General features: G+C 40.9%; 1 protein-coding gene across 2 annotated transcripts in view; it reads left to right on the top strand.

The window, feature by feature from the left end:
• PI4KA (phosphatidylinositol 4-kinase alpha) overlaps positions 1 to 25238 on the top strand; it is a 114719-nt gene that overhangs the window by 804 nt on the left and 88677 nt on the right. The window contains exons 1-4 of one of the 2 annotated variants that reach the window (XM_045535138.1): positions 1904 to 1931; positions 20818 to 20934; positions 22260 to 22353; positions 25080 to 25168. In XM_045535138.1, coding sequence (XP_045391094.1) covers positions 20836 to 20934; positions 22260 to 22353; positions 25080 to 25168 — 282 coding nt within the window. In that variant the 5' untranslated portion in view covers positions 1904 to 1931; positions 20818 to 20835. Of the gene's footprint in view, positions 1 to 1903; positions 1932 to 20817; positions 20935 to 22259; positions 22354 to 25079; positions 25169 to 25238 lie in introns of those variants that run through there. The other variant, XM_045535137.1, reaches the window with a different exon arrangement.

The following is a 25238-nucleotide window of genomic DNA, read 5'->3' as shown; positions in this document are numbered from 1 at the left end:
AGGGACAGTGGCAGGGAAGAGGGAGTGAACTGTCACTGGGCAGAGAACTGAACTCAGGATTGCTTCAGAAGAGAAGGGAAAACTCCTGCCAGAGGAATCCTTATCTTGGGAGAAGACGTGTGCCTGGGATCGTGGAAAGAACACAGATTTTAGAGCCACGACTAAATTGGGTTTTGTGGCTCTGGCAGTGGGTGAAGATGAAAGACTGTTTTAGGCACTTTGACGGAGTGACCTGGTCTTTGGCTTTGTAGGTTCTCAAACTTGATTTTATCACTCACCTGCTAGGTGAGCAGGTCCTGACAGACTGATGTTAACCTGACTTCTGGTTAAAGAGGCAGTACAATAGAATGGAAAGAACGTGAGTGTGGGAGATAGGACCATCTGAATTCAAATCCCTTATCACTTGCTTACACTAGCGTGACTCTGGGTAGGTCAGTTCCCCACTCTGATCCTCTTGTTTTTTCCTGTCAAAAACAAGACAGTCCTTGATAGCAGTATGTAAGGATCAACAAAAAGGCACATGGGTACCTAATGAATGATCACTATTATAATTAGATGGGCCTGACTAACGGACTATAGTGCTGGTTTATTAAATCAAATGCATGGCAACTAGTCAGCACATTCTTTTTTTAGTAGGAGGACAAAAAGCATATCAGAAGTTTGTTGGATTCAGGGAAAAGAAAGAAGAGACTACAGGGAATTGGATGATCTTTAAGAAGATGGTCCTGCAGCCTAGCAGTGGTAGCACCTCTTCCCATTCAGTAGCTGAAAAGAGCACCTTGAGCTCAACTTGGCTTCTTCAACTCTGTTCACGAGTCATAAGAACATTCTGTAATGACAACATTGTTAGCTTTGTATCTTGTCATAACTGCTTCAGTTGTCAAGATTACAATATATTTTACAATTAACACAGCCTCAATTGGCAGCTCCCTAGTGCCACTTACTTTGGGAGGTACTTCAGTCTCGTTGGCAACATTTACCAATGGCTTCTGTGCAGAAGAGTTAACAGAGCAGGTCTGAGGCTGCTGTGTTTACAAAGGCCTGCTTACAAGGTTGGTCCTTGGCTGGCATCTGGGAACTTGGCACTTGCACAGTTCCCCTAATTCCCTGATGAATGTGGTTTGCTGTGCCTAGATTCTTTTTACAAACTATATGGTCTATGTTGAGCACCTGCTTTCCTTCTGGGAATCTTGGTTGTCAGGGAGATGATGTCTACATGACCAGCCCCAAATTAAAAACCTTGGACATTGAGTCTCTAATGGACTTTCCTAGGCACAAACATTGCACACAGTTATTGCAGTTTTTGCTGCTGTGCAATGAGCAAGCTTGGTGTGTACCCTCTCAGGAGGGAGAGAACATAAGGAAACTGTGCATGAGTTTCTCCAGATTCCGCCTGTGTCCATTTCCCTTGCTGATATCCTTTTACTGTAATAAAATTTAGCTATAAGCACAACTATATATGTGTATATATATGTTGGTGGTCTTGGGGACCTCTGAAACAACTTATTCCATAGAGGAGGCTGATCCCATCAAGTATATATGAATTCCCCTCATCCCCATGTAGGATCTTGAGACTTGATTAGGGATCACTGTTATTGTTTAGTCCTATAACATATATCTTACTGCATTCCTCTACTTTAAAACAATTGACGAGAAGCCTATAGATTCCTAAGGAAAAGATTCTTGAGGTTCTTAAGAGTAAAGGAATTTCTGAGTACCCACCTGGGGTGATAAAGATGGAGACTTAGGGGAGAGATGAGTGTTGAAAACCAATCCCTCTCCCTCCCTTTCTCCCCTTTGCTTCTCTTTTTCTCTCCCCTCCTTTCTTTCAGAGAGAGGTCAGAGGATTGAGTGAAGCTTCATCTAGATAGAGTTGACCCAGGGAAGGATAAGTTTGCTGAACCAGACCCGACATCTCAGCTCAGACATTGGTAACTCAGGCAGCTCTGACCTGCTTTTAGTGGCACTTAGGTGCATTAATGACATAACCTTCCCTACTTTTGCCCTTCTACCTGCCACAGTTGTGTTTGCTTATTCTAGTCATCTACTCTAATCTCAAGCTGTGAAACCAAGCCTGTCAGTACTCAGTGGATTTTACTTTTTCTTTAATTGCTTAATTTACTTTTTCATTTATAAAACATTTATTGAACTCCCACTGTTTTTTTTTCTTTTGTTTGTTTTTTGTTTTTTTGAGACAGAGTCTCACTCTGTTGCCCAGGCTAGAGTGCTGTGGCGTTAGCCTAGCTCACAGCAACCTCAAACTCCTGGGCTCAAGCAATCTTTCTGCCTCAGCCTTCCGAGTAGCTGGGACTACAGGGATGCACCACCATGCCTGGCTAATTTTTTCTATATATACTTTTAGTTGTCCAGCTAATTTCTTTCTATTTTTAGTAGAGACGGGGTCTCACTCTTGCTTAGGCTGGTCTTGAACTCCTGACCTCGAGTGATCCTCCTGCCTCAGCCTCCCAGAGTGCTAGGATTACAGGTGTGAGCCCCAGTTCCCGGCCTCCCACTGTTTATTGATATGTACTAGGCCACGTAGATAAGAAACAGCTCTAATTTGGTTGCTGAGGTGACCAGCAATAAGTCAGACTTGTTGCAAGTCTCCCATCTGCTCTTTTTTTTTTTTTCCTTTCTTTCCTTGAATAAACCAGTGAAATCCCATCTACAGATTCCTCCATGTTCAGAGAGCCAAACCCAAGATCCTTGGGGATCTGTCCTCTGATCCATGTCTGAGCTTTTTCCTGCCAGGCTGCACTTAGACTGGGGTCCCACCTGTGAACCCCACTCCTTAGATTGGAGACCATCTCAAGGGACACCGTCTGTGAAGCCCTCTGGACAAAGTCCTACCCAAGCCCTCTCCCTCTGGGAGAAAGATGAGAGGAGAAAAATAGACAAAAAGAAAGAAAGAGAGGCTTTTCAACACTGTGATCTCTACATACAGTTGGCTTCTAGACTTCCCCCCTCTCGTTTCTGTCTTATTGTGGATCTTGCTCTACTTTCCTGGTTCTCACCTGCCTTCCAAATGTTGCTGAGCCACCCTTCCTAAGCTTCCTCCTGGCCCTGCCTGGTTACTCTTTCTCTGTCTTCAGGAAATCTGGTGATCTGTTCCCACTTCTCCTCCTTTGGTCTATATCAAACCAGTGGAGCCCCCAATCCTGGGACATTGAGAGTCCTGGGCAGAGCAAAGTAGGCAGCATTCCATGCTGTTCCATTCTTCTCTCCATCCTCAGGAGGCTTTGATCGGAGTCCTTTTCCCATGTTCTAAAATGTCTTCTGGCCAGGTGTGATAGCTCACACTTGTAATCCTAGCATTTTAGGGGCTGAAGTGGTAGGATTGCTTGAGCTCAGGAGTTTGAGACCACCCTGACCAAGAGCAAGACCCTGTCTCTGCAGAAAATAGAAAAATTATCTGGGTGTGGTGGCGCATGCCTGTGGTCCCAGCTACTCAGGAAGTTGAGGCAGAAGGATCGGTTAAGACCCTATCTCAGGAAAATAAAAATTAAAAAAAATAAAATGTCTTCTCTCTTTTCTTCAGTTAGAATACCAGAATCCTGAGGTGTCTTAGCTAACTATGAATCTGATGTTTAAATGGCACTGAGTCATTAGGGACAAGCAGAATCTTCCCTGCTAGACATAGATGCTTCAGAAGGTGAGCTTTTTCTTTCCTTTTTTTTTTTTTGAGACAGAGTCTCGCTCTGTCGCCTGGGCTAGAGTGCCGTGACATCAGCCTAGCTCACAGCAACCTCAAACTCCTGGGCTCAAGCGATCCTACTGCCTCAGCCTCCCGAGTAGCTAAGACTACAGGCATGCACCACCATGCCCGGCTAATTTTTTCTATATATATGTATATATATATATGTATATATATATATATATATATATATACATATATATGTATATTTTTAGTTGGCCAGATAATTTCTTTCTATTTTTAGTAGAGACGGGGTCTCACTCTTGCTCAGGCTGGTCTTGAACTCCTGACCTTGAGCGATCCTCCTGCCTCGGCCTCCCAGAGTGCTAGGATTATAGGTGTGAGCCACCATGCCCGGCCAAGGTGAGCTTTTTAACATTAATCTATGGTTGGAGGAATTGGTGGCTAGGTACTTATGGGGAGTAGGCTTTCTGGAATTCATGATGATCCAGTCTGTCCTTTATAACAGTCTCCCATGGAGTAAAAATCATGGTGTTAGTATTTTTTCAGCATCACGAAGCTGAAAATTTCCCATCCTCTGCCCCTTTCCTTTGTGAGGCCATATTAAAAAGAGCCATCCATAGAGTGAGAGGTGAGACAATGAGGATGGGCAAAGGGTGTTCATGTTACCAGAACCATTATTATTAAATCAATGCTAAAATATTTTAAGTCAACATTAGAAGAAGAAAAGTTTTTACCTGTAATTTCGCCACATTAACTGTTAGTTTGCTAGCGCAACTGTAACAAAGTACCACAGACTGGGTGGCTTAAACAACACATTTATTTTCTCACCATTCTGGAGGCTGGAAGTCCAAGATCAGGGTGTCAGCAGTGTTGATTTCTTCTGAGGCTGCCTTCTCCCTGCGTCCTTACAGTCTCCCTCCATGCCTATTTGCGGCACTGTTGCTCCCCCAGAGGGTGGAAATGTTCTATTTCTGACTGCTTACTGCAGATTCTCTTTTTCGCTGTCTGTGTTTGTAGTTTGCACTCGTTGAAGATGTAGTTGCCTCTAATGTCTTCCACCAGCAGCTGTTCCCATCATTGATTTTAGTTGTGAAATTTATGCATTTCATCTTCCTGATTACGTTTATTTATTTATTTTTGTATTTGCCTCTCTCTTGTATGTTGGCATGTTGGAAAAAAGCTTGGCGTTTCATGAGCATTGCCAAGCCAGCCAAACACTACTTTTATCTGTGTGATGAACTGACAAATAAATACAGGATTAAGGCAAAAATCCTCAGGTCTCACTAGCATGTACTTGTTCAGTCCTGAGAGGCTCTGTATCTGCTGTGGAAGTCATTCCCTTTTCTTGACTGTTTTTCTGTGTTTCACGCTGGTCTGGAAGCCTGAATTCAGTACAGCCCAAGGGCATACCACATTATATAAGCAAAATACGGGGCCATTCATCATATGATAAGTGTTTGAGGGCTTGCTGTGTTCCGGGCACGGTGCTAGGCCCTGGCATTAGATGAATGAATAAGTAGACTATTTTTATCAATTAAATACATTTAAATTTTTTTAAATGAGTATTTACTGTTCCAAGAATCCACAGGAGACTCCTTTATTCTGTTTTAAAATAAAGGTCCATTTAAAAAGAACAACCTTCCTTTTTTTGAGACAGAGTCTTGCTCTGTCACTCTAGGTAGAGAGTGCAGTGGTGTCATCATAGCTCACAGCAACCTCAAACTCCTGGGCTCAAGCGATCCTCATGCCTCAGCCTCTTGAGTAGGTGGGACTACAGGCTCATGCTGTGACGCCTGGCTAATTTTTCTATTTTTAGTAGAGATGGGCTCTCGCTCTTGCTCAGGCTGGTCTCAAACTCCTGAGCGTAAGCCATCCTCCCACCTCAGCCTCCCAGAGTGCTAGGATTATAGACATGAGCCACTATGCCTGGCCACAAAAAAAGAATAACTTTCTAAAATGTCACTTTTGTATCTCTAGATTAGAACATAATATTTCTGACTTCATATTCTTTTTCTTTTTTGAAGTTTTATTTTATTGTGCTAAGAATACCTAACATGATATCAACCTTCTTAAATTTTTGAGTGTACAATAATTGGGCATGGTCTTGCTGCTGTGCTCTCTGTACATGGAATTACGTTGAGAGAGAGTCAAGCATTGAACAATTAATTAGCCAGATGTGGTCACCTGTCTGTAGTCCCAGCTACTTGGGAGGCTGAGACAGGAGGATCCCTTGAGCCCAGGAATTTGAGGCTGCAGTGAGCTATGATTGCACCACTGCATTGTAGGAACCTGGGTGACAGAGTGAGACCCCGTTTCAAAAAACAACAAACAAACAAAAAATTACAAGTAAATATGATTTAAAGAGGTTACAAGTACCAAGAAGCAAAAATAAATGGTATCGGTGAATTTTGTGTTATGTGGATTTTATCTCAGTTTTAAAAAGGGGTAAATAGTGTGAGGAGAGATAAAGTGAGGTTCTGATTGCTATAGGGATTGGGGGAGATTTTAAACAGAGACTAAAGGATGAAGGGGAGTTAGCCAATGAGACGTGTGGAGAAGAATACTCCTGGCAGAGATGGAAACATTTTTGACTCGTTGGATGACCATAAAGAAGGCTGTAATGGTCACGGCTTAGGGAGCTATGGTGGCACAAAAATAGGCTGTGGCAGTAGGCAGGGCTTGATTACCCAGGGCAGGTCATGAGAATAGTTTTGGACTTTATCCTAAAAGCAATTTAGTAGTTTAAAAGCTTTTAGGGAATTGATGAGAAATTTAAAATATTAATAACAAAGCAAAATAAAATGTCAATTATAGTTAGCATATAAGTGGAAATATTTTATGGTCACTTGAAATAGATTTGTGAAAATTAGATTAAGTGTAAATGTTAAGTATTGTTTTTCTTGGTGTCTTTTCGCACTTAGGAAGACAGTCTGTTAAACCTCTGGGAGGAACTTACAATTATAGTCATGGGTCACTTAACAACTGGGATATGTTCTGGGAAACATGTTATTAGGCAATTTTGTCATTGTGTGAACATCATAGACTATACTTAACAAACCTAGATGGGTATAGCCTCCTACACACCTAGGCTATATGGTATAGCCTGTTGCTCCTAGGCTACAAACTTGTGCAGCATGTTAATGTGCTGAACACTGTAGGCAATTGTAGCACAGTGGTTAAGTGTTTGTATATCTAAACATATCTAAATTTAGAAAAAGTACAATAAAAATGTGGCATTATAATCTTATGGGACCACCATTATGTATGTGATTCATCATTGACTGAAACATCACTATGTGGTACATTACTATGTATAATTATAGGATCATAGGATTTTGGACCTTTCTTCCTTTCTAATATAAGAATTTAAATATGTAAATTTCCCACTAAGTGCTGCTTTAGAGGTATCCCACAAATTTTTGATATGTTTTCTTTTTTCATTATGTTCAAAACATTTTCTAATTTCCCTTATGATTTTGACTTTGACCTAGAGGGATTTTGTAATTGGCGGATTTTAGAAATATTTTTCAGTTATTGATTTCTTTTTCCCTTAGGCTTTATGAGGTCTAATTGACAAATTCTGTTATGGATTTCTAAACTAATTATGTTGCAGTCAGAAAACATATTCTGATTTCAATTCTTTTAAATTAATTGAGACTTGTTTTATGACCTGGGATGGAATTTTATATAGATTTTGTTGTCTTCCTTTAGGTAATGTTGGGCTTTATTCTGGTAGGCAGTTAAGTTACTTGTTTGAGGCTACTTTTTTTCAAAGGAGCTTTATTGAGATACAATTCACATACCACAAAATTTACCCATTTTAAATGTACAATTCAGTGTTTTTAGTATATTTACAGATTTGTGCATCCATCACCAGGATCAATTTCAAACCATTTTCATTTCCCCCCAAAGAAATCCTGCATCTCTTGGGTGTTACCCTTCAGCCCTTCCAGCCCCATCCCTGGACAACCACTATTCCATTTTCTGTCTCCGTAGATTTGCCTAGTCTGAACATTTTTTTCCCAATAATCACTGTGCTGTGTCCTACTGAGCGTTTTATGTAAATAAGAATCATACAATATATGGTCCTTTGTGAACTGACTTCTTTCACTTAGCATATTTTCAAGGTTCGTCCATGTTGTGGCATGTTTCATTATTTCATTTATTTTTATTGGCAAATAATATTTCATTGTATGTGTATATCACATTTTATCCATTCATTAGTAGGCAGACATTTGAATTGTTTCTATTTTTTGACTATGATGAATAATGCTGCTACATTCATTCATGTACAAGTTTTTGTGTAGACATATGTTTTCATTTCTCTTTGGTCTATAACTAGATGTGGAATTGCTGGGTCATACTATGACTCTACGTTTAACCTTTGGAAGAACTGCCAGACTGTTTTCCAGAGTTGCTATATCATCTTACATTCTCACCAGCAGTGCATGAGGGCCCATTTTCTCTACATCCTCACCAACACTTGGTATTATCTGTTTTTTCTATTATAGTCTTAGTGGGTGTGAAATGGTATCTTATTCTGTTGATTTGCATTTTCCTGATGGCTAATGATGTTGAACCACCCTGTCTTATCCTGTCCACTCTTTCTGTGTGTTTATTGGCCATTTGTTTATTGTCTTTGGAGAAATATCTATTCAGATCCTTTGCCTATTTTTTATTTGGATTATTTGGGTTTTTTTAATTAAGTTGTAATCGTTTCTTATGTATTTTAGATACAAGTTTCTTATCAGATATATGATTTGCAAATATTTTCTTCCATTCTGTGGACTTTTTCACTCCATAGTGTCCTTTGAAGGACAAAAGTTTTTAATTTTGATCATGTTCATTTTATCTATTTTTTTCTTTTGTTGCTTGTGCTTTTGGTGTCATGTCTAAGAAAACTAGGGTCACAGAGATTTGCACCTGTATTATCTGTTAGAGGTTTTGTAGCTTAGATTTTTGATTTTTGTTTTTTTGGTTTTTTTGTTTGTTTGTTTGTTTTTTGAGACAGAGTCTTACTCTGTCACCCAGGCTTGAGTGCAGTGGTGTCATGATAGCTCACCACAACCTTAGTAGAGACAGGGTCTCGCTCCTGCTCACGCTGGTCTCGAACTCCTGAGCTCAAGCAATCCTCCTGCCTTGGCCTCCCAGAGTGCTAGGATTACAGGCGTGGTGGCCTTATATTTAAGTTTTTGATCCATTTTGAGTTAATTTTTTAATATGGTGGGGATCCAGTTTTATTCTTTTGCATGTGAATATCCATGTGTCTCAGCACCATTTCTTGGAAAGACTACTCTTATTCCCATTGAGTGGTTCTGGAGCCCTTGTCAAAAATCAGTTGACCATAAATGTGAGGGTTTATTTCTGGACTCTCAATTTGATTCTATTGGTCTATATGTCTGTCTTTAAGATACACTGTCCTGATTACTTTAGCTTTGTAGTAAGTGTTGAAATTGGGAAAATTGAGTCTTCCAACTTTATTCTTCCTTTTTAAGATCATTGTGCCATTCTGGGTCTCTTGAATTTCCACCTGAATTTAGGATCAGCTTGTTAGTTTCTGCAAAGAACTCACCTGGGAGTTTGATGGGGATTGTGTTGAATCTGTAAGTCAATTTGGAATGTGTTACCGTCTTAACAATAGTAAATCTTCTGATCTGTAAACATGAGATGTCTTTCCATTTATTTAGGTCCTTTCAGCAATGTTTTGTAGTTTTTAGAGTATACGTTTTGCATTTCTTTTATTTAAGTTTGTTCCTAAGTATATTGTTCTTTTTGATGTTCTTGTAAATGGAATTTTTATTTTTTAAAAATAAAATTCATATACCAGAAAATTAACTATGGAATGGTTTTCTTAATTTGCTCATTGCTGCTGTATAGAAATACAATTGATTTTTATATATTGATCTTGTATCCTGCAACCTTGCTGAACTTGTTTATTAGTTCTAATACTTTTTCAGTGGATTCCTTAGGTTTTCCTGTATATAAAAAATCACGTCATCTGCAAACGGAGATAGTTTACTTCTTCCTTTTTAATGTGGATATCTTTTATTTCATTTTCTTGACTAATTTCCCTGGCTAGATCCTCCACCACAGTTTTGAATAGAAATGGTGAGAGTGTACATCCTTGTCTTGTTTCTGATTTTGGGAAAGCTTTTAGTCTTTCATTAAGTGTGCTGGTAGCTGTGAGTTTTTCCTAGATGGCCTTTATTAAGTTGAGGAAATTCCCTATATTCAGTTTGTTGAGTGTTTTTATCACAAAGAATTTTTTTTAAATGCTCTTTCTATGTCTATTGCGAAGCTAATTTTTAAACTTTAGGGCAGACCTTAAATAGCTTTTGCTATAGGGATAGTTTATTTAGCTTGACTACTAAGGTGCAGCCCTTCTGAAGTTCCTAATGAATGTTTTGGGGGCTTTTCACTCGAACTGGGAATAACTTCAACTCCTCTCAGCTCTTTGTGAACTCTTGAGAACCATTCAGCTCACAGTTCCCTGGTTGTTCTTTACCTAACTTCATGGACTGCCACGCTATACTGATGTGTTTTAGTATTCATCAAAGACTCAAGGAAACTCTGTCACAGATTTCTGGGGCTTTTTTTGTTTAGCTGTCTCCTTTTCACAATTTCTACTTGCTTTAGACATCTTATTCCCATTTCTGTCTTATAAACTTAGTGAGACCACCATGATTTGCTTGGTGGTTTTCCCTGTTTTGTGGTGTGGGATGTGTCTTGTGGAAAACCAGGGCAGTGATAGAGTTCACATTGTTTCCTGTCTTTTGCGTATTACAGTCGTGTGCTGCTTGACCAGTGTATGAAACCAGTGGTTTCATGTATTTTGTCTGTTTTTATAGTTGGTTTTTTGGCAGGAAGATAAGTCCAGATCCTGTTATTCCCTCATCTGCAGGTGGATATTCTTGGATCACAGGATTTTATTACTAGAACAGATATTGCAAAAAAATCTATCTGGTCATCCTTTTATACATGATAAAATTGAGGCTTGGGGAAGATAACTTTCCAATATTTATACAAATAAGATTCCATATATTTCTGTCTATAAACACTATTTGTATTGTTCACATTTACAGAAAGAAAAAACCAAAGGGCCGGGCACGGTGGCTCACACCTGTAATCCTGGCACTCTGGGAACCCAAGGTGGGAGGATCGTTTGAGCTCAGGAGTTCGAGACCAACCTGAGCAAGAGCGAGACCCTGTCTCTACTTAAAAAAATAGAAAGAAATTATCTGGCCAACTGAAAATATATAGAAAAAATTAGCCAGTCATGGTGGCACATGTCTTTAGTCCCAGCTACTCAGGAGGCTGAGGCAGAAGGATTGCTTGAGCCCAGGAGTTTGAGGTTGCTGTGAGCTAGGCTGGCGCCTCGGCAGTCTAGCCCGGGCAATAGAGTAAGACTCTGTCAAAAAAAAAAAAAAAAAAAACCAAAGGCAGAGATGTTCAGGTAAGTTTTGTCACTTATCTAGGGTCACCTAGGTAAGAAGAGGCAGAGCTGGAAATCAAAGCCTCCTGACTCCATGCAGCCCCCCTGATTATTGGAGTATTCATTGCCCATTGAAACAGATGTCCCAGGAATCAGATGTGTGCACTTAGAAAGTGGGGGCTTCTGTGAATGTTCTCCGGCTTTTGACTCATTAATTGTGTGTAGAGGCATGTGTAACGCTACCTGTGTGGAATGTTGTAGAAAGCTGTGGTAATCATTCAGAAGGTCATGCATCCATCTGCAGGTGACCAAAAGAGCATCTTTAATGAAACCCTGAGCCAGGGCTGCTTGTAGGAGCATGTGCTGTACACTTATATCTGTAGCTCCATGGGCATCGTGTTACAGTCACCTTTGTTCGTCATGATAGCTCTGAGCCAACTCAAAAATGTTAACACATTCTTTGGTTTTTGTCTAAGGGGACAGTACATTTGAGAAAGACAGAAAATGATTTTAACAGAAAAACCTATCAGGGATTTTGTTTCTCCAGAAAGACTGTTCCCAGAGGTTTCAAATCACAAAAGTTGTACTCTTTTAAAAAATTGTTTACTTATCCAGCTTTTGTAATGCTATTATTGTAGCTTTATGTTGACCTAAATATTTTAAAAACTCCCTCTGTTTTCTGTCCAGTCATCCAGACTCGTGAGGGCATCTTGTTTTCTCTTTGGTTTGGCATTTCCTTATCTTGGCAGTTGAAATTCACATCATCGAGATATCTGTCTTTTAATATCTTTGAGTTAAAGCACTGTCAAGACTGCTTATCAAAGTCTAAGTTACATCCGTTGCCTCCCCTTGGTCCATGGCTTATTGGCCTTCTCCAAGTGATTGGTAGGGCCTACTGGATCCTCTTTGTAAGTAGGAATAACTCTGGCCATGTTGGTCAGATTTTGAGCTTAAAGACCGTTTATAATGACCCATTTTCCCCTAAAATCACTGAAGACAAACAACTTGCTACTTTATTGTAAAATCCTGAAAAATCATTTGATGGTTTTTTTTTTTCATTTTTTAAAAGATTATAGTGTTAAAACTTTATTCTGCCTTAGGACTTTGACCTCTCTCTGTCTGTTTTGTCGTTCTTAGAATGGGAATTGTTACTAATATCTACTTAATGAGTTATTGTGAAAATTAAATGAGATAATGCAGACCAGCTCCAGGCACATGATAAATGCCCAGTGAGTGCTGGCTGTCATTATTTGGAGAACGGCACCCACCAGAACTGTCTCCCTTATCTGATGTGTGGTGACTTCTGTAGGACCCATGTTCAGGTCTTCAGATGTCTTTCTCGTCAGAGTCCCAGTTTTCAAGGGCATTTTGCATCAAAGCCTAGACCTTGTGCCAGTCCTTCAGGGCCCTCCATCATTTGGTTTCTGACTTGTGTTATTTGCTAGTTGTTGTGTCATTTTTATTACTTCTGTAACTCCCACTGGATTGTAACACTGCGAGGGAGTAACTGTACATTATCGTCACTTCATTTGAGGGATCTTCCCTCCATCCCTCCATTCACTCACTGATGCGGAGTGAACTGCATGCCAGCACTGTGCCAGCACGATGTTAAACCCTGCAGTAGGAAGCCTGGGTTCCAGTGGTCCCGTCCCTCTTCTCTTTCCTCCTCACCTCATCAAATATCTGTGACATTGGCCCCTTGGGTAGTTCCACTAAGTAGTTGTTAAAGTTCTGAAAGGTGTAGGGTGCAGTGGATACAGCAATGAGGAAGACACAGCCCTGTCTTCAATGAGCCAAGGATAAGTATACAAGTAACTCCCAAGTACGATATAAGGGAGGTGATTATCTCAAGAGAAATACAGAGGTCTCTGCAGACTGTTGAGAGATCACATCAAGTTGCTGGGATCTAGAAAGTGTTGGAGAAGCAGAAGACAATTGAGATGGATCTTGAAGGGTTGGGTAGAGTGTTTATGGGGGATAGGGGAGGTTGGATGAACTGCTGCAGATGGGTGAAAACCATGGGAAAGGCCAGACAGGAAGAAATAAGAGTTGATACCTAGGGGCCTAGGTGTACTGGAGAAGTTGCCAGGCTGGGAGTGTGCATGGAGTGTTCATTAGACAGTAGGGAGCCATTGAAGGTGTATGAACTGGAAGTGGTAATATTCAAGTAGGGAGAGAACAAGTCAAAGAGGGGTCTAGTTGAGAGCCTATTGCCTCAGATGTGCCTAACCTGCAAAGCAAGGACAGAATACACATGGCTTGCCTGAAAGTACATGTTTGGTGGTTGAGACTGTGCAACCTCTTCCAGCCCTACATCTTGTGCTTCATCATATCTTGTCAGTGGGCCTCAGGCCTGCAGTTCAGGGAGCATCATTTCAGTGCATCAGTTGAACTCTCATGTATTCTGTTTTCTTTTATAGAAATTATACCAAGAAAAGCTCAGTGGCACATTGCATTTTTTGTAATTTTTTTTGGCTAATGAATTGCTTTAATAAATTTGTTTTTAACTTCACAGAGCTATGAAATATTTTCAAGGTAGTTTTGTGAGATTAAGCTTTATGCACCAGGTCTCTTGTTTCAGGTGGTGCCTCAGTGCTTTGGCCTCTCCGTGCCTGTTGTTGTAGCTGCAGGGATCTTAGTCAGGGCTGGAGTATCTACATCTCATACTCAATTAAAAAGAGAAAGCTTTTCTATTTAGATTGAGACTCTTGGGGAAGTAGGAGTTGTTTTACTGATATTAAAATGTTGAAATTAAAGAACATGTGAAACCAGCGTATATAGAAAATGTCTGTTTTGCTTATTTGACCCAGATCTTCTCTCAGTTTTATATTACTTCTTTGTTCTTGGATTACCCAGATTCAGGTTGTTGAAATATTATAGACTTTTCTTTTGTGTGCTCTAAGACCATGTTATTGTCCTTTTAAAATGAAGATTTGCATTAATGGCAAAGTTCCTGCCCTATTTTAAAATGCAGTCATTAATGACAGGGATGCATTCTGAGAAATGCATCGTTAGGCAATTTTGTCACTGTAGAAATGTAGAGTGTATTTGCACTACACAGCTAGGCTATATGGTATAGCCTGTTGCTCCTAGGCTACAAACCTTTGCAGCATGTTACTGTACTGAATACTGTAGGCAATTGTAACACAATAGTAAGGATTTGTGTATATAATCATATCTAAACATAAAAAAGGTACGTAAAAATACAGTAGTACACTCGTGGGATTACCAACATACATGTGGGCTGTCATTGACTGAAATGTCATTATACAAAGTATGTCTGTATTTTCTTCTGATTTTGTTTTGTTTTATTTTGTTTTGTTTTTTGAGACAGGGTCTGGCTCTGTCGCCCAGGCTAGAATGCAGTGGTGTTGTCGTAGCTCACAGGAGCCTCAAACTCCTGGGCTCAAGTGATCCTCCTGCCTCAGCCTCCCAAGTACCTGGGACTACAGGCACACGTGCCATGCCATTATGCCAGGCTAATTTTTCTATTTTTTGTAGAGGTGGGGTCTTGTTCTTGCTCAGGCTGGTCTCGAACTCCTGGCATCAAGAGATCTCCTGCTTCAGCCTCCTAAAGTGCTAGGATTACAGGCGTGAGCCACTGTGCCTGGCCTTTTTTTTCTGATTCTAAATTATCAATGTTTTTTATAGGAAATGTGGAAAATATAGAGAAGAATAAAGGAAATAAATTTTACCTGTAATTTGATTACTCATTTTGGTATTTTTCTTGATAGGCAGTCCAGACTTTGAGTTTTGTTTAATTCTCTGTGACAATTATATTAGTTTCCTGTTGCTGCTCTAACAAATTACCACAAACTTAGTGGCTTAGAATAACACACATTTATTATTTTACAATTCTGTAGATTAGAAGCCCAGCACAGGCCTCACTGGACCCACATCAAGGTGCTGGCAGGGCTGCTGTGCCTTTCTTTAGATTGTTTTTTTTTTAAGAGCCCTTTAGGACCTATGAGGGCTAGGGGAGAACTCATTTCCAGGCCTTTTATAGCTTCTAACAGCCGCCCACATTCCTTGTATCACAAGCCCTTCTTCCATGGGCAGAGGCAGCAGTGGTGGGCTGAGTCCTCACCTCACATCACTCTGACCCCCTCTTCCGCCTCCCTTTTCTGCTTTTAAGGACCTCTGTGATGACACCTGTGTAATCCAGGATAATCTCTTCATTTCAGGGTTCTTAATCAGATCTGCGACGTGCCTTTGGCCATAAAAGTAGCACATTCAAAGGTTGAGGGGGATTAGGGCTTGGATGCCTTTTGGGGTGCCATTATTCTGCTTATCACCCCAATGTAGTTTTATAAATCTCTGAATCACTATATACATCCGTAAGTTGTTTATTTGTTTTTTTGTGTCTTCCCTTCACATTTAAAACTGTGTACCTAGCTTTTAGAATAATTTCTAAATGGTCGTGAATGATTTTTATTTAAATGTTTTTAGTTGAGTGAGTGTGGGGGAAGAAAGTCTGAAGTTAGAGTAGCGCAGAGCCCCTCTGGACATGTGAGGTAGTGGGGGACCTGGCAGGCCAGAGGGTGCTAAAAACTGTGCTGTCTTCAGTCTCTCTACTGTGTGGGGCAACAGCTGTATGGGCAGGAAGGCTTAGACATGTTGATGATGCTGAATTCTGATCCTGGGTATTGTTAGAGCTCTTGTCTGTGCCCATTCTGAGTATGTATTAGTTTCTAAATAAGTATCTAATACCTAAAAAACAAAGGAACGAACAAACAGAAAACCATACCCAACCCAGAACACCTGACCTGAGAGGAGAAATCTATTCTTACACTTTCTGTAAAAAAGGAAGCCTTGGGAGTTAGCCTTTCGTCCGTGGGGCAAATGCCAGGAGGGGCTGGTAGCAGCCCCCTCTAATAGAGCGGGTCAGGATTGAGAGAAGGACATGCCACAGTGGCCTGGGTGAAGTCTCAGCACAAACTAAGAGTAGACTGCAGGGCCTGCGGCCCTGGGGTGAGTGAGCACATCTTTTGTCTGCATATTCTTGCATGTCTGTGGTGTAGAAGATGGGAATGCATAGAGGGTAAGAAATGATTTTTGCCCTTGAGGAATTTACAGTTTAGTATGGAGACAGATAAAGGCACTAATAACTAGTGTTAATAGTGAAGTAGCTGATGTTGTTGATGGTGTATTGGAGCCCTTCTAATACAGAGAACAGCAGTTACTTTGCCTTTTTTTTTTTTTTTTTTTTTGAGACAGAGTCTTACTCTGTTGCCCGGGCTAGAATGAGTGCTGTGGCGTCTGCCTAGCTCACAGCAACCTCAGACTCCTGGGCTCAGGCGATCCTTCTGCCTCAGCCTCCCAAGTAGCTGGGACTAGAGGCATGCGCCACCATGCCCAGCTAATTTTTCTATATATATTTTTAGCTGTCCGTATAATTTCTTTCTATTTTTAGTAGAGACGGGGGTCTCACTCTTGCTCAGGCTGGTCTCGAACTCCTGAGCTCAAATGATCCGCCCACCTCGGCCTCCCCGAGTGCTAGGATTACAGGCGTGAGCCACCGTGCCCGGCCAGTTACTTTGCTTTTTAACCTGATTGTCTCCAGGCTAAACATTCCTTTAACTTCTCCCTGTATGGAGAAGTCACATAGTCTTGGCTGTCTTTGGATACTTTCTAGTGTGGCAAAGAGGCAACTAAAATAATCTTTCCCTCACTTCCACACCCATTTTCAAGTCCTCTATTATCTTCCTCTAAAACATATACTGAGCTGATCTGTTTCTGTCTTTGCTCATTCATTGATCACTACCATCTTTGCCTGGACTACTGCAGAGATCTCCTGACTCATCTTTCTGCTTTAACTCTTGTACTCCAAAATGCATTCTTTATGCATCAGCCAGAGGGATTCTTCTAAACCTCAATTCTAAACTCAAGTCACAAAGGCCTCTGTGTGCACCCAACGGCTCTGGCTTTCCTTTGCTGTTAGAACACAATCCCGGCTCCTGACCTGGTCTGAAGGGTCCTGGGGGGACCTCCTCTGCTTCCACCTAGACCTCTGGGCCTCCTGGCACTCTGTTTTCCACTGTGCTGCCACTGCAGCAGCCTGTGCCTGGAACGTTCTTTCCTAATTTGTCCTGTCTGCTTCCTTCTTAATCAGATCCCACTTTAATGGGCACCTTCTTGTAGAGGCCCTGCCTGATAACCCCATCAAAGGAATATAATTAAAAACAAAATTTCCCAACCCAGGAACACTCTCCACAAAGGTAGTAGAGAAATAAATAAAACACTTTATTATTGAATGAGCATTAAGCTGGAATCTGATGTGCATCACAGGCAATCTGCTAAGAGATTGCAAAGACAGGAAGAAATCTCACCCTTTTAAATAGTGAGGCAGATTACAACCCATTACACACATGTTTTCAACATAATAATTAGTCCTGATTCCAAGAGGACTTGATGGCACCATTTGTCACACATAGTTCATGCTAACTTTGTTAGAGCCGATTCCCCGTTTGGCCCCAGGAACAGAATGGCAGAGTCCAAGGCTGCAAAAGGCAAAGGAGTTTATTGGCTGGCTCGAGCCAGGGTCCAAGTCCCAGAGCACCAATGCAGTGGTCTATTTACGAACTAGGACCCCGCCCTGGGGTAAAAGCTAAGCTTTTATGCTTTTCAGTAGGTTACATACGCTGGGCACACCATTCCCCCTCCCCCCTTAGTTTGTTTGCTCCTTCAAAGGTGGCTTGATCGAGTTGTCTCCTGATTGGTTGGCTCCAAGGTGCTCCACGTCCCAGTACTTTTCCAGCTGTTTTGCAGAGTCACTGGGCGGGAAGAGGAGGACCCATCCCAGGAACTCGTGACTTAGGCCCACCCGTCTTGGGGAAACCGAAACTTAGGCCTGTGTCAGGAGATTCAGCCTGTCATGGAGTCACTCCTGCTCCCCCTTCTGCCCTTCAACTTTACCTGGTAATTGGGGTGACCATCTGTAGTAGCGAATTGGCTTTGTCCAGAGGATAAACAAACTTACCTTTATGACAGGAGGTTGTTTTGCACCTTGGAGCAAGGCACCTGTGGAAGCGAGGCTCCGACCCTCCCACAGAAACTGGGAGATAGGGGTGCATTTCCCTTGATGTTTACATTCCAAAGAGTTGGCTCCCAGATCCTTGAGAAAGACAATCCTAGATCTTAAAGCTGACAAAAGGCCTATCTGGTTTTCAAAAGGGCCATATACATTTCAAAGAAGGAGAAAGTACTTACAATTACAAATTTTATAAAGAAGCTGGTTGGGAAGGAAGTCTCTTCCCTTATTTTCAACTGGGAAAATGAAACCTCTTATTTTCATGTTATTACCTGACATTTGTCTGTTTTTTCTGTCTGTGTCTAGAATGAATGCAGGGGTGCTCTTTAAACTTGGTTTACTGTGAATCCACGGTACCCAGGGCAGTGCCCCATGGAACAGGTGCCCAGTAAATAGTGAATGAATGAATTAAAGGCATATTGACTTGATTGACTCTTATACAAGCCACTGGAAGGGTGTTACTGAAAAGAAGTAGCATGAAAAATACATGATGTTAGGTGAGTACTGACTCCAGGTTGACTGTGACTTTGCACCAGGCGCATTCTCTCTTCCAGCCCCAGGAGGACTTCTGTGTAGAAGGGGAAGCTGAGGCGCAGCTTGTCTCCCAAATGAGCTGTGCGAGAGCCAGGATGTGACTTCAGGTCTGACTCCAAAGTCCATGTGCATTTCACTTACCTAAAAGTTGTCGACACTAGATTTATTTATATACAACAGAAAAAGCACTGTCCTTACCCTTCCCTAAAGAAATCTCTAGGGACAGAGAAAAGGACTGAGAGCAGAAATATTTAAAATTTTGAGTGCATCTGTGTTTGGCATTTGGGAATGCTGAATTATCTCTTTTTTGTACAATTATGTCTTTTCTATATTTAATAATGATGTTGTGCCAGTTTTGGCGGGCTTCTGAGTCTCCGTGTTGTCTTCTAGAATGTTAGCTTCACCTCCTAGGTGCGTGGCGTAGTGTATCTTTGTGTTAGAGCTGAGTATTGATAAAGTATCGCACAGGAAAGGACAAAGTACATAGACTCTGATAGGGCCCCACATTCTTCCCGCTGCTTTGATGTTGACTCATTAATCAGTGTTCTTTGAATCACATTGACTCATTCTGTTATGATCCCACCTTCTTTCAATTTGTTATTTACAGGTAGGGGTTTTTTTTTTGAGAGACTTTACTCTCTCTATCAAGATGTGAGTGTGACGTAGTGGTGAACATCTTCAATGTGGCCAGAGTCTTTGACACTACCACTCTTCGTGATTGGTATGCAGATCTCTCTTAGTATTTTGTTTTCCCTTCTGTTGTGAAGCACATTCTCCTTATGGAGGAACACTGAAGAAAAGTGGGGATTTAACATTTCTGTTCTTCTCTTGTCTGTTACCTTATTGTCTTTTATCTAAGCATTTAATCATAAAAGCATGGATATGTATATTCTTATATATATATACATATATATACACACTTCAATTTTAACTTATTAATTTTTTTCCTGATTACAAAAGTAATGTCTTCCTATGGAACACATTTTGGAAAGCATTTTGTAAAAAGTAAAACCACATGTCTGTAATAGTAGGTTGAACTCCGTGAAAGCGTTGTTTTTATAGGTAAAAAAATGGTTGAATATCAGCAGTTTCATATGGTTCAACCTAATAGTTCACCAAGTGACTGAATCATTTATGTTCCTAATATTGAATATCTAGATTGTTTCCAATTTTTAATTTATGTACACAACATGATGAATGTATTTCTACATAATCTTTGCCTGAGTACTAATTATTTGTCTACAATTATTCCTAGAAGGCAGATTGCTAGGACAAATAATGTCGCCTTTCTTCAGGTTAGAGGGGGCTGTGCTGTCCCTTTGTGTTTGCCCTTTTAAAATGCAAGCAAACAAAAGCAATTTGCTTTCTTTAAAAAAAATTACAATGGTAATTCATTAATGCATTTTCAGGGCAAATTTCAAGCAATACACTTGATTTCCATATCTGTTAAAACATCCCACCAGGACCATGTGAACATCAGTATGTGACTTGTCATTGGTCCACAGCAGAGCAGCAAGGTGAGGGTGTGCTGGTGTTTCTGGTTGCTTTGCTCCGTGCTCTTGTGGCAAAGAGTTTCGAGATTGGCATTACCTGTGTCTCTATTCTTAATAAATCGAGATTTCAGTTCCTTTAAGGCAGATATTTGCTGTTGGTTTGTTTTGAAGGTAATCCTAATTTTTCCATTTATTCAGTAAAGTGCTGATTTACTGCCCGCTTTGCCTTCTGCTAGCCACTGTTATAGTGTATCCAGTAACACTAGATATTGTTTATGGAGCTCTATGTATTGTGCTAACTCCCAACTGCTTTACACACCTTTGATTTTTAAAAGTGCCCTCAGGGGAGGCATTGTTACTGCTGGTTGGTTTGGGTAACTGGTGCCCCCTCCTGTCCTGACACCAAAGTGCATACTTTAGCCATTGTGCCTCACCCCCTCTGTATACGTCATTTTAACCCTCAGCTCATGTTCCTGAGTGTATGTGTTTGGGGAGCATGTGTACGATCATTTCAGCAGCTGGACATATCATTTTTATGATCTTTGAGCTGAAAAAAATAGTGGCTTCCTGGTTATATGGACTCACTAGGCTTTTATGGTACTGGTTCATTTCGAATCTGGCTTTCTATTTTTGAAGCTATGTGGGGTTTTTTTAAAATCTCATTTTCTAGGTCCAAAAGCTGCTTTGCATGTGCCCAGTAGATTTCCATGGGATCTTCCAGTTAGATGAAAGACGGAGAGATGCAGTAATTGCGTTGGGCATTTTCCTCATTGAATCTGATCTTCAGGTAAGCCTTCACAAAATTTAAAGTTTCTACAGTGTAAAAGGGGAGAATTTAAATATGTGTCTGCTTATAGTTACCTAAAGCAATAGTAGAAAGAATAAATTCGAATCTCATCAAAGTGGTGAAGAAGGAGGGTGAGACAGAGCAGATGGAAGAGTAGGTGAGAATGAGGCCTCTTAATGTAATTGGGGCCTTTTGAACTGTGTGAATATGTTATAAAAAATAATAATAAAGTGGGTTTGATCTTGTCTTCTTTTGCCAAAAAGTATGTTAAAATGCTTTGAGAAGTAATTGTGTACCCTGGAGAGAAGGTTTGGCTTTCAATCTCAGGTAAAATGTTCATCAATCAGACTCAAGGTTACCGTTTTTTTCCTTCCAGAAGGATAAAATCATTTGAGATGATTTTGATATAATATCATATTTTCAAAACTGCAATATATAAAAATTAAGTTTTAAAGTACATGTCAGTGTACCATTTATTTATTTATTTATTTTAATATACCTTTTAATAGCAGTTTAAAAACTAATCTTGCCAGGCAAGGTGGCTCACACCTGTAATCCCAGCACTTTGGGAGGCTGAGGTGGGAGGATCATTTGAGGTCAGGAGTTTGAGACCGACCCGGGCAACATAGTAAGACCCTGTCTCTAAAAAAAAAAAAAAAAAATTAAAAAAATTAGCTGGGTGTGGTGCACACCTATAGTCCCAGCTACTTGGGAGGCTGAGGTGGGTGGATCACTTAAGCCCAGGAGATTGAGTTTGCATGGCTACGATCAGGCCGCTGCGCTCCAGCCAGGGTGACAGAGCAAGGTACTGTATCAAAAAAATAAATAAATAAAATAAAAAAGGAAGGAATGAGGACAAGGAACATGAGCAAAAAAAAGTATTACCAAGTTGGAAAGCTTACACTGCGAGCTTCTCTCCAGTCCCCAAGAGCTTATCCTTGGGCCCATGGATGGGTTTTTGGGCTCTCTGAACACTTCTCACTGAAGGAAGCTTTGAGCGTGTTTGTACGTGTACCTTCTGCAGAGGACTTCACGGGAATGCAGCCCCCAGAAGAGGCCTGAGCAGGCTGAACCCTCACCAGAGGGCGGGCTTTAGCCCTTCCCTTTGGCCCCTGTGGTGTAGGCTGATGTGACAGCCTCTGGACTCCACCATGTGGAAACAGGAAGGGAGTGATGCCATGCGAACTTACATGCACTCTGCATTATCCCTGAAGAAGCTTTGAGATGATCAGGATGTGGATGTGCTTTGCTTTGGGCTTATTCTGGGCTAAAAAGCTACCAGTCACTTACCTTACTAAGTGTATTTATTTATTTATTTTTTTTAGCACAAAGACTGTGTGGTTCCTTACCTTCTTCGACTTCTCAAAGGTCTTCCAAAAGTGTATTGGGTAGAAGAAAGCACAGCTCGGAAAGGCAGAGGTAATTTTGCGTAATGTTTTCCCTGAATGCAAGGAAAAATATGTGTGTTCAGCATCTGTAAGGATCAAGTGTTTATTCATACTGATGCATAAGTTAGGATGATTCTAGCTGGTCCCATTCCTGGCTGTGGAACAACTAACTGCCTGCAGCCAGTTAGTTAGACTCTGTTGTCAGAGTCGAGTGCGAAGCGGGGAGGAGGTTGGGCCTAAGCAGGCCCACCTTGCATTGTACTCTTCTGAGAGCGAGCAAGAACTTTGAGACCTTTAGGAGCCTTTTTCATGTCTCCTCGGCCAGAATTGGATCACCTGCCCATCCCTGAACCAGTCGCTATTACCCTTAGATTAATAGGCTCACTCCTGGATTGAGGTCATTGCTCCAGATTGCATTGCTGCTGCTCAGAAAAGGTGAGGTGGATATTGGGGACTCAGCAATGAGATTCACTGTAAATAGTTTCATCACTTTGTTGCTGTTGCTAAGTTTCAGTTAAACTTTGCTTTTTTAGAAATGGAATAACTTCATGTGTATTTCTTTTTAACTTGTATGTAATTAAATTTAATATTTTTAGAGGTAGGGTCTTGCTGTGTTGCCCAGGCTGTGTATTTTATTTTGATCTCTCTTTAGTGTCAAGGAAAAGTTAGTCTTTTCCTCTCCTTCCCTCCACTGCCCTTCTTTCCCTGCTGCCCTCTTTGCCTTCTTCTTTCTCTCCCTTCCAAAATATTTACATAGGTCTGCTATGTGCCAAGCATTGTCCTAAACACTTACAATGCTGATGTGCTTGTATATTGATTTCCCAGGGCTCCAAAATCAGCTCAGAAGATATCTAACAGTTTTAGAGTTTGTGACCCATGAGACTGAAGTTTCTGTAGTTTATATAATTTAATAATTTATGTCTGTGAGGCCTGAGGCCCACCTTTGGATATAGCTGGGGGTTGATGCGTGTAAAGAAGACCCTTGTCTTTTTTTTTTTTTTTTTTTTTGAGACAGAGTCTCACTCTGTTGCCCCGGCTAGAGTGCCGTGGCGTCAGCCTAGCTCACAGCAACCTCAAACTCCTGGGCTCAAGCAATCCTCCTGCCTCAGCCTCCCAAGTAGCTGGGACTACAGGCATGTGCCACCATGCCCAGCTAATTTTTTCTATATATTTTTAGTTGTCTGGTTAATTTCTTTCTATTTTTTAGTAGAGATGGGGTCTCGCTCTTGCTCAGGCTGGTCTCAAACTCCTGACCTTGAGCGATCCTCCCACCTCAGCCTCCCAGAGTGTTAGGATTACAGGCGTGAGCCACCTTGCCCAGCTGACCCTTGTCTTTTTTGTCAGTAGTGTGGCCCTAATTTGTTAGGTGGGCTCGGTCTGCTAAAGACAGGTTTTGTTGTTCTCACTAGCATTCTGCTTATGCCTGTGTTACTCCTGATCTTCGGGTGACGTACCATGCCTCAGAGATCCCACATTATACCTGTATCCTGCAATTTAAAGGACTACAGATTAAATGACCATTGTTAGCAGAAAGTCAAATATCCGTGTCCACTGCTATGTTATCTATGTTTGAGGAGAAGTGTATGAGTCGATGTTGATGCTGTTTTCTTTTCTTTTTTTTTTTTAATTTCAAAACAAAGATCGCTTCTATATACATGGATTCATATTAGAATGAAAATTTCAGCATTATTTGAAACATCATTAGAGATACGTACGTTTTCAATTATTGGGTGACAGTTCACTTTTTTAAATTAAGACAATATCACTTATGCTTTTAAGCTCTAGAGAAGCAGTTCTTAAAGTGTAATCCCTGGACTAGTAGTATTAGTGTCACCTGAGAACTTGTCAGAAATGCAAATTATCAGTTCACACATCAGAGCTACTGAACAAGAAAATCTGTGTTTTAACAGGCATTCTGATGCACACTCAAGTTTGAGAACAACCTAGAACTGCATTTTAAAATTATAAACCCAGTAGTAGAAATATAACGATCTTCTGCCATGTGCTATGACTATGTCCCTAAAATAGTACATATTCTTATATCCTCGATACAACATTCAGTATTCAAAATTGAGTACATATTTAATTGGGATTGAACCAGACAACAGTGGTTCTGACATTAAAGATGTGCCTGAAAGAAGTGCTGTGTAGGTACAGCACTTCCTCCCAGACTTGAGGGCCATGCGCCCAAGAACCTCCCTGCTAGGAGGCTTAGCAGTATAAGGACTTGAAAAGCTTGTGGGGAATAGAACAAATCCTTGGAAGCTCTTAGTAGGATTCTTCCCATTTGCCAAAACAAAGCAGGAAAAAAAACCATTTTATTCCATTTAAAGTAGTAGTTCAGACAGAAAGGGACTGAGGAAAAAAACAAGTAAAGTAGTAGTAATAAGTATTTGACAGCTCCCGCGTGTACCATCTTGTTACGCTCGTCAACACTGATTTCTCACTTTTATTTAGTCAGGGCATAAAAAATGGCATCTTTCATGTTGAGAGGCTCTATAATCTGAAACTATAAATCGTCTCAGGAAACATTTAACAACAGTTAAACATTTAAGTTTGTTGAATCAAAACGTTTACTTAAAAGAAAGGTAGGGGTATTTCTCAGCAAACACATTGCACCCCTATCTGTTCTTTTGAGGCTCATCTCCATGAGAGCAGCCTCTATAAACCGGTCCTTGGCAGGCCGTATTGAATGGCCAAGAGGTTGGCCCAGCGTCTTGCTTCCGATGATCCCGTTTGTGTCTTCACGTCTTTCAGGTGCCCTCCCAGTTGCAGAGAGCTTCAGCTTCTGCTTGGTAACTTTGCTGTCTGATGTGGCTTACAGAGACCCTTCAGTTAGGGACGAGGTAAGCATGTGGTGACTTGGTGTGTATCTCTGTTAGATGGAAGGAGTCATAAAGCGATGAAAAGAGTAAA

Source organism: Lemur catta, chromosome 21 (assembly GCF_020740605.2).
Source record: "Lemur catta isolate mLemCat1 chromosome 21, mLemCat1.pri, whole genome shotgun sequence".
NCBI classification, from domain to species: Eukaryota; Metazoa; Chordata; class Mammalia; order Primates; family Lemuridae; genus Lemur; species Lemur catta.
This window is presented reverse-complemented; position numbering and strand designations above follow the sequence as displayed.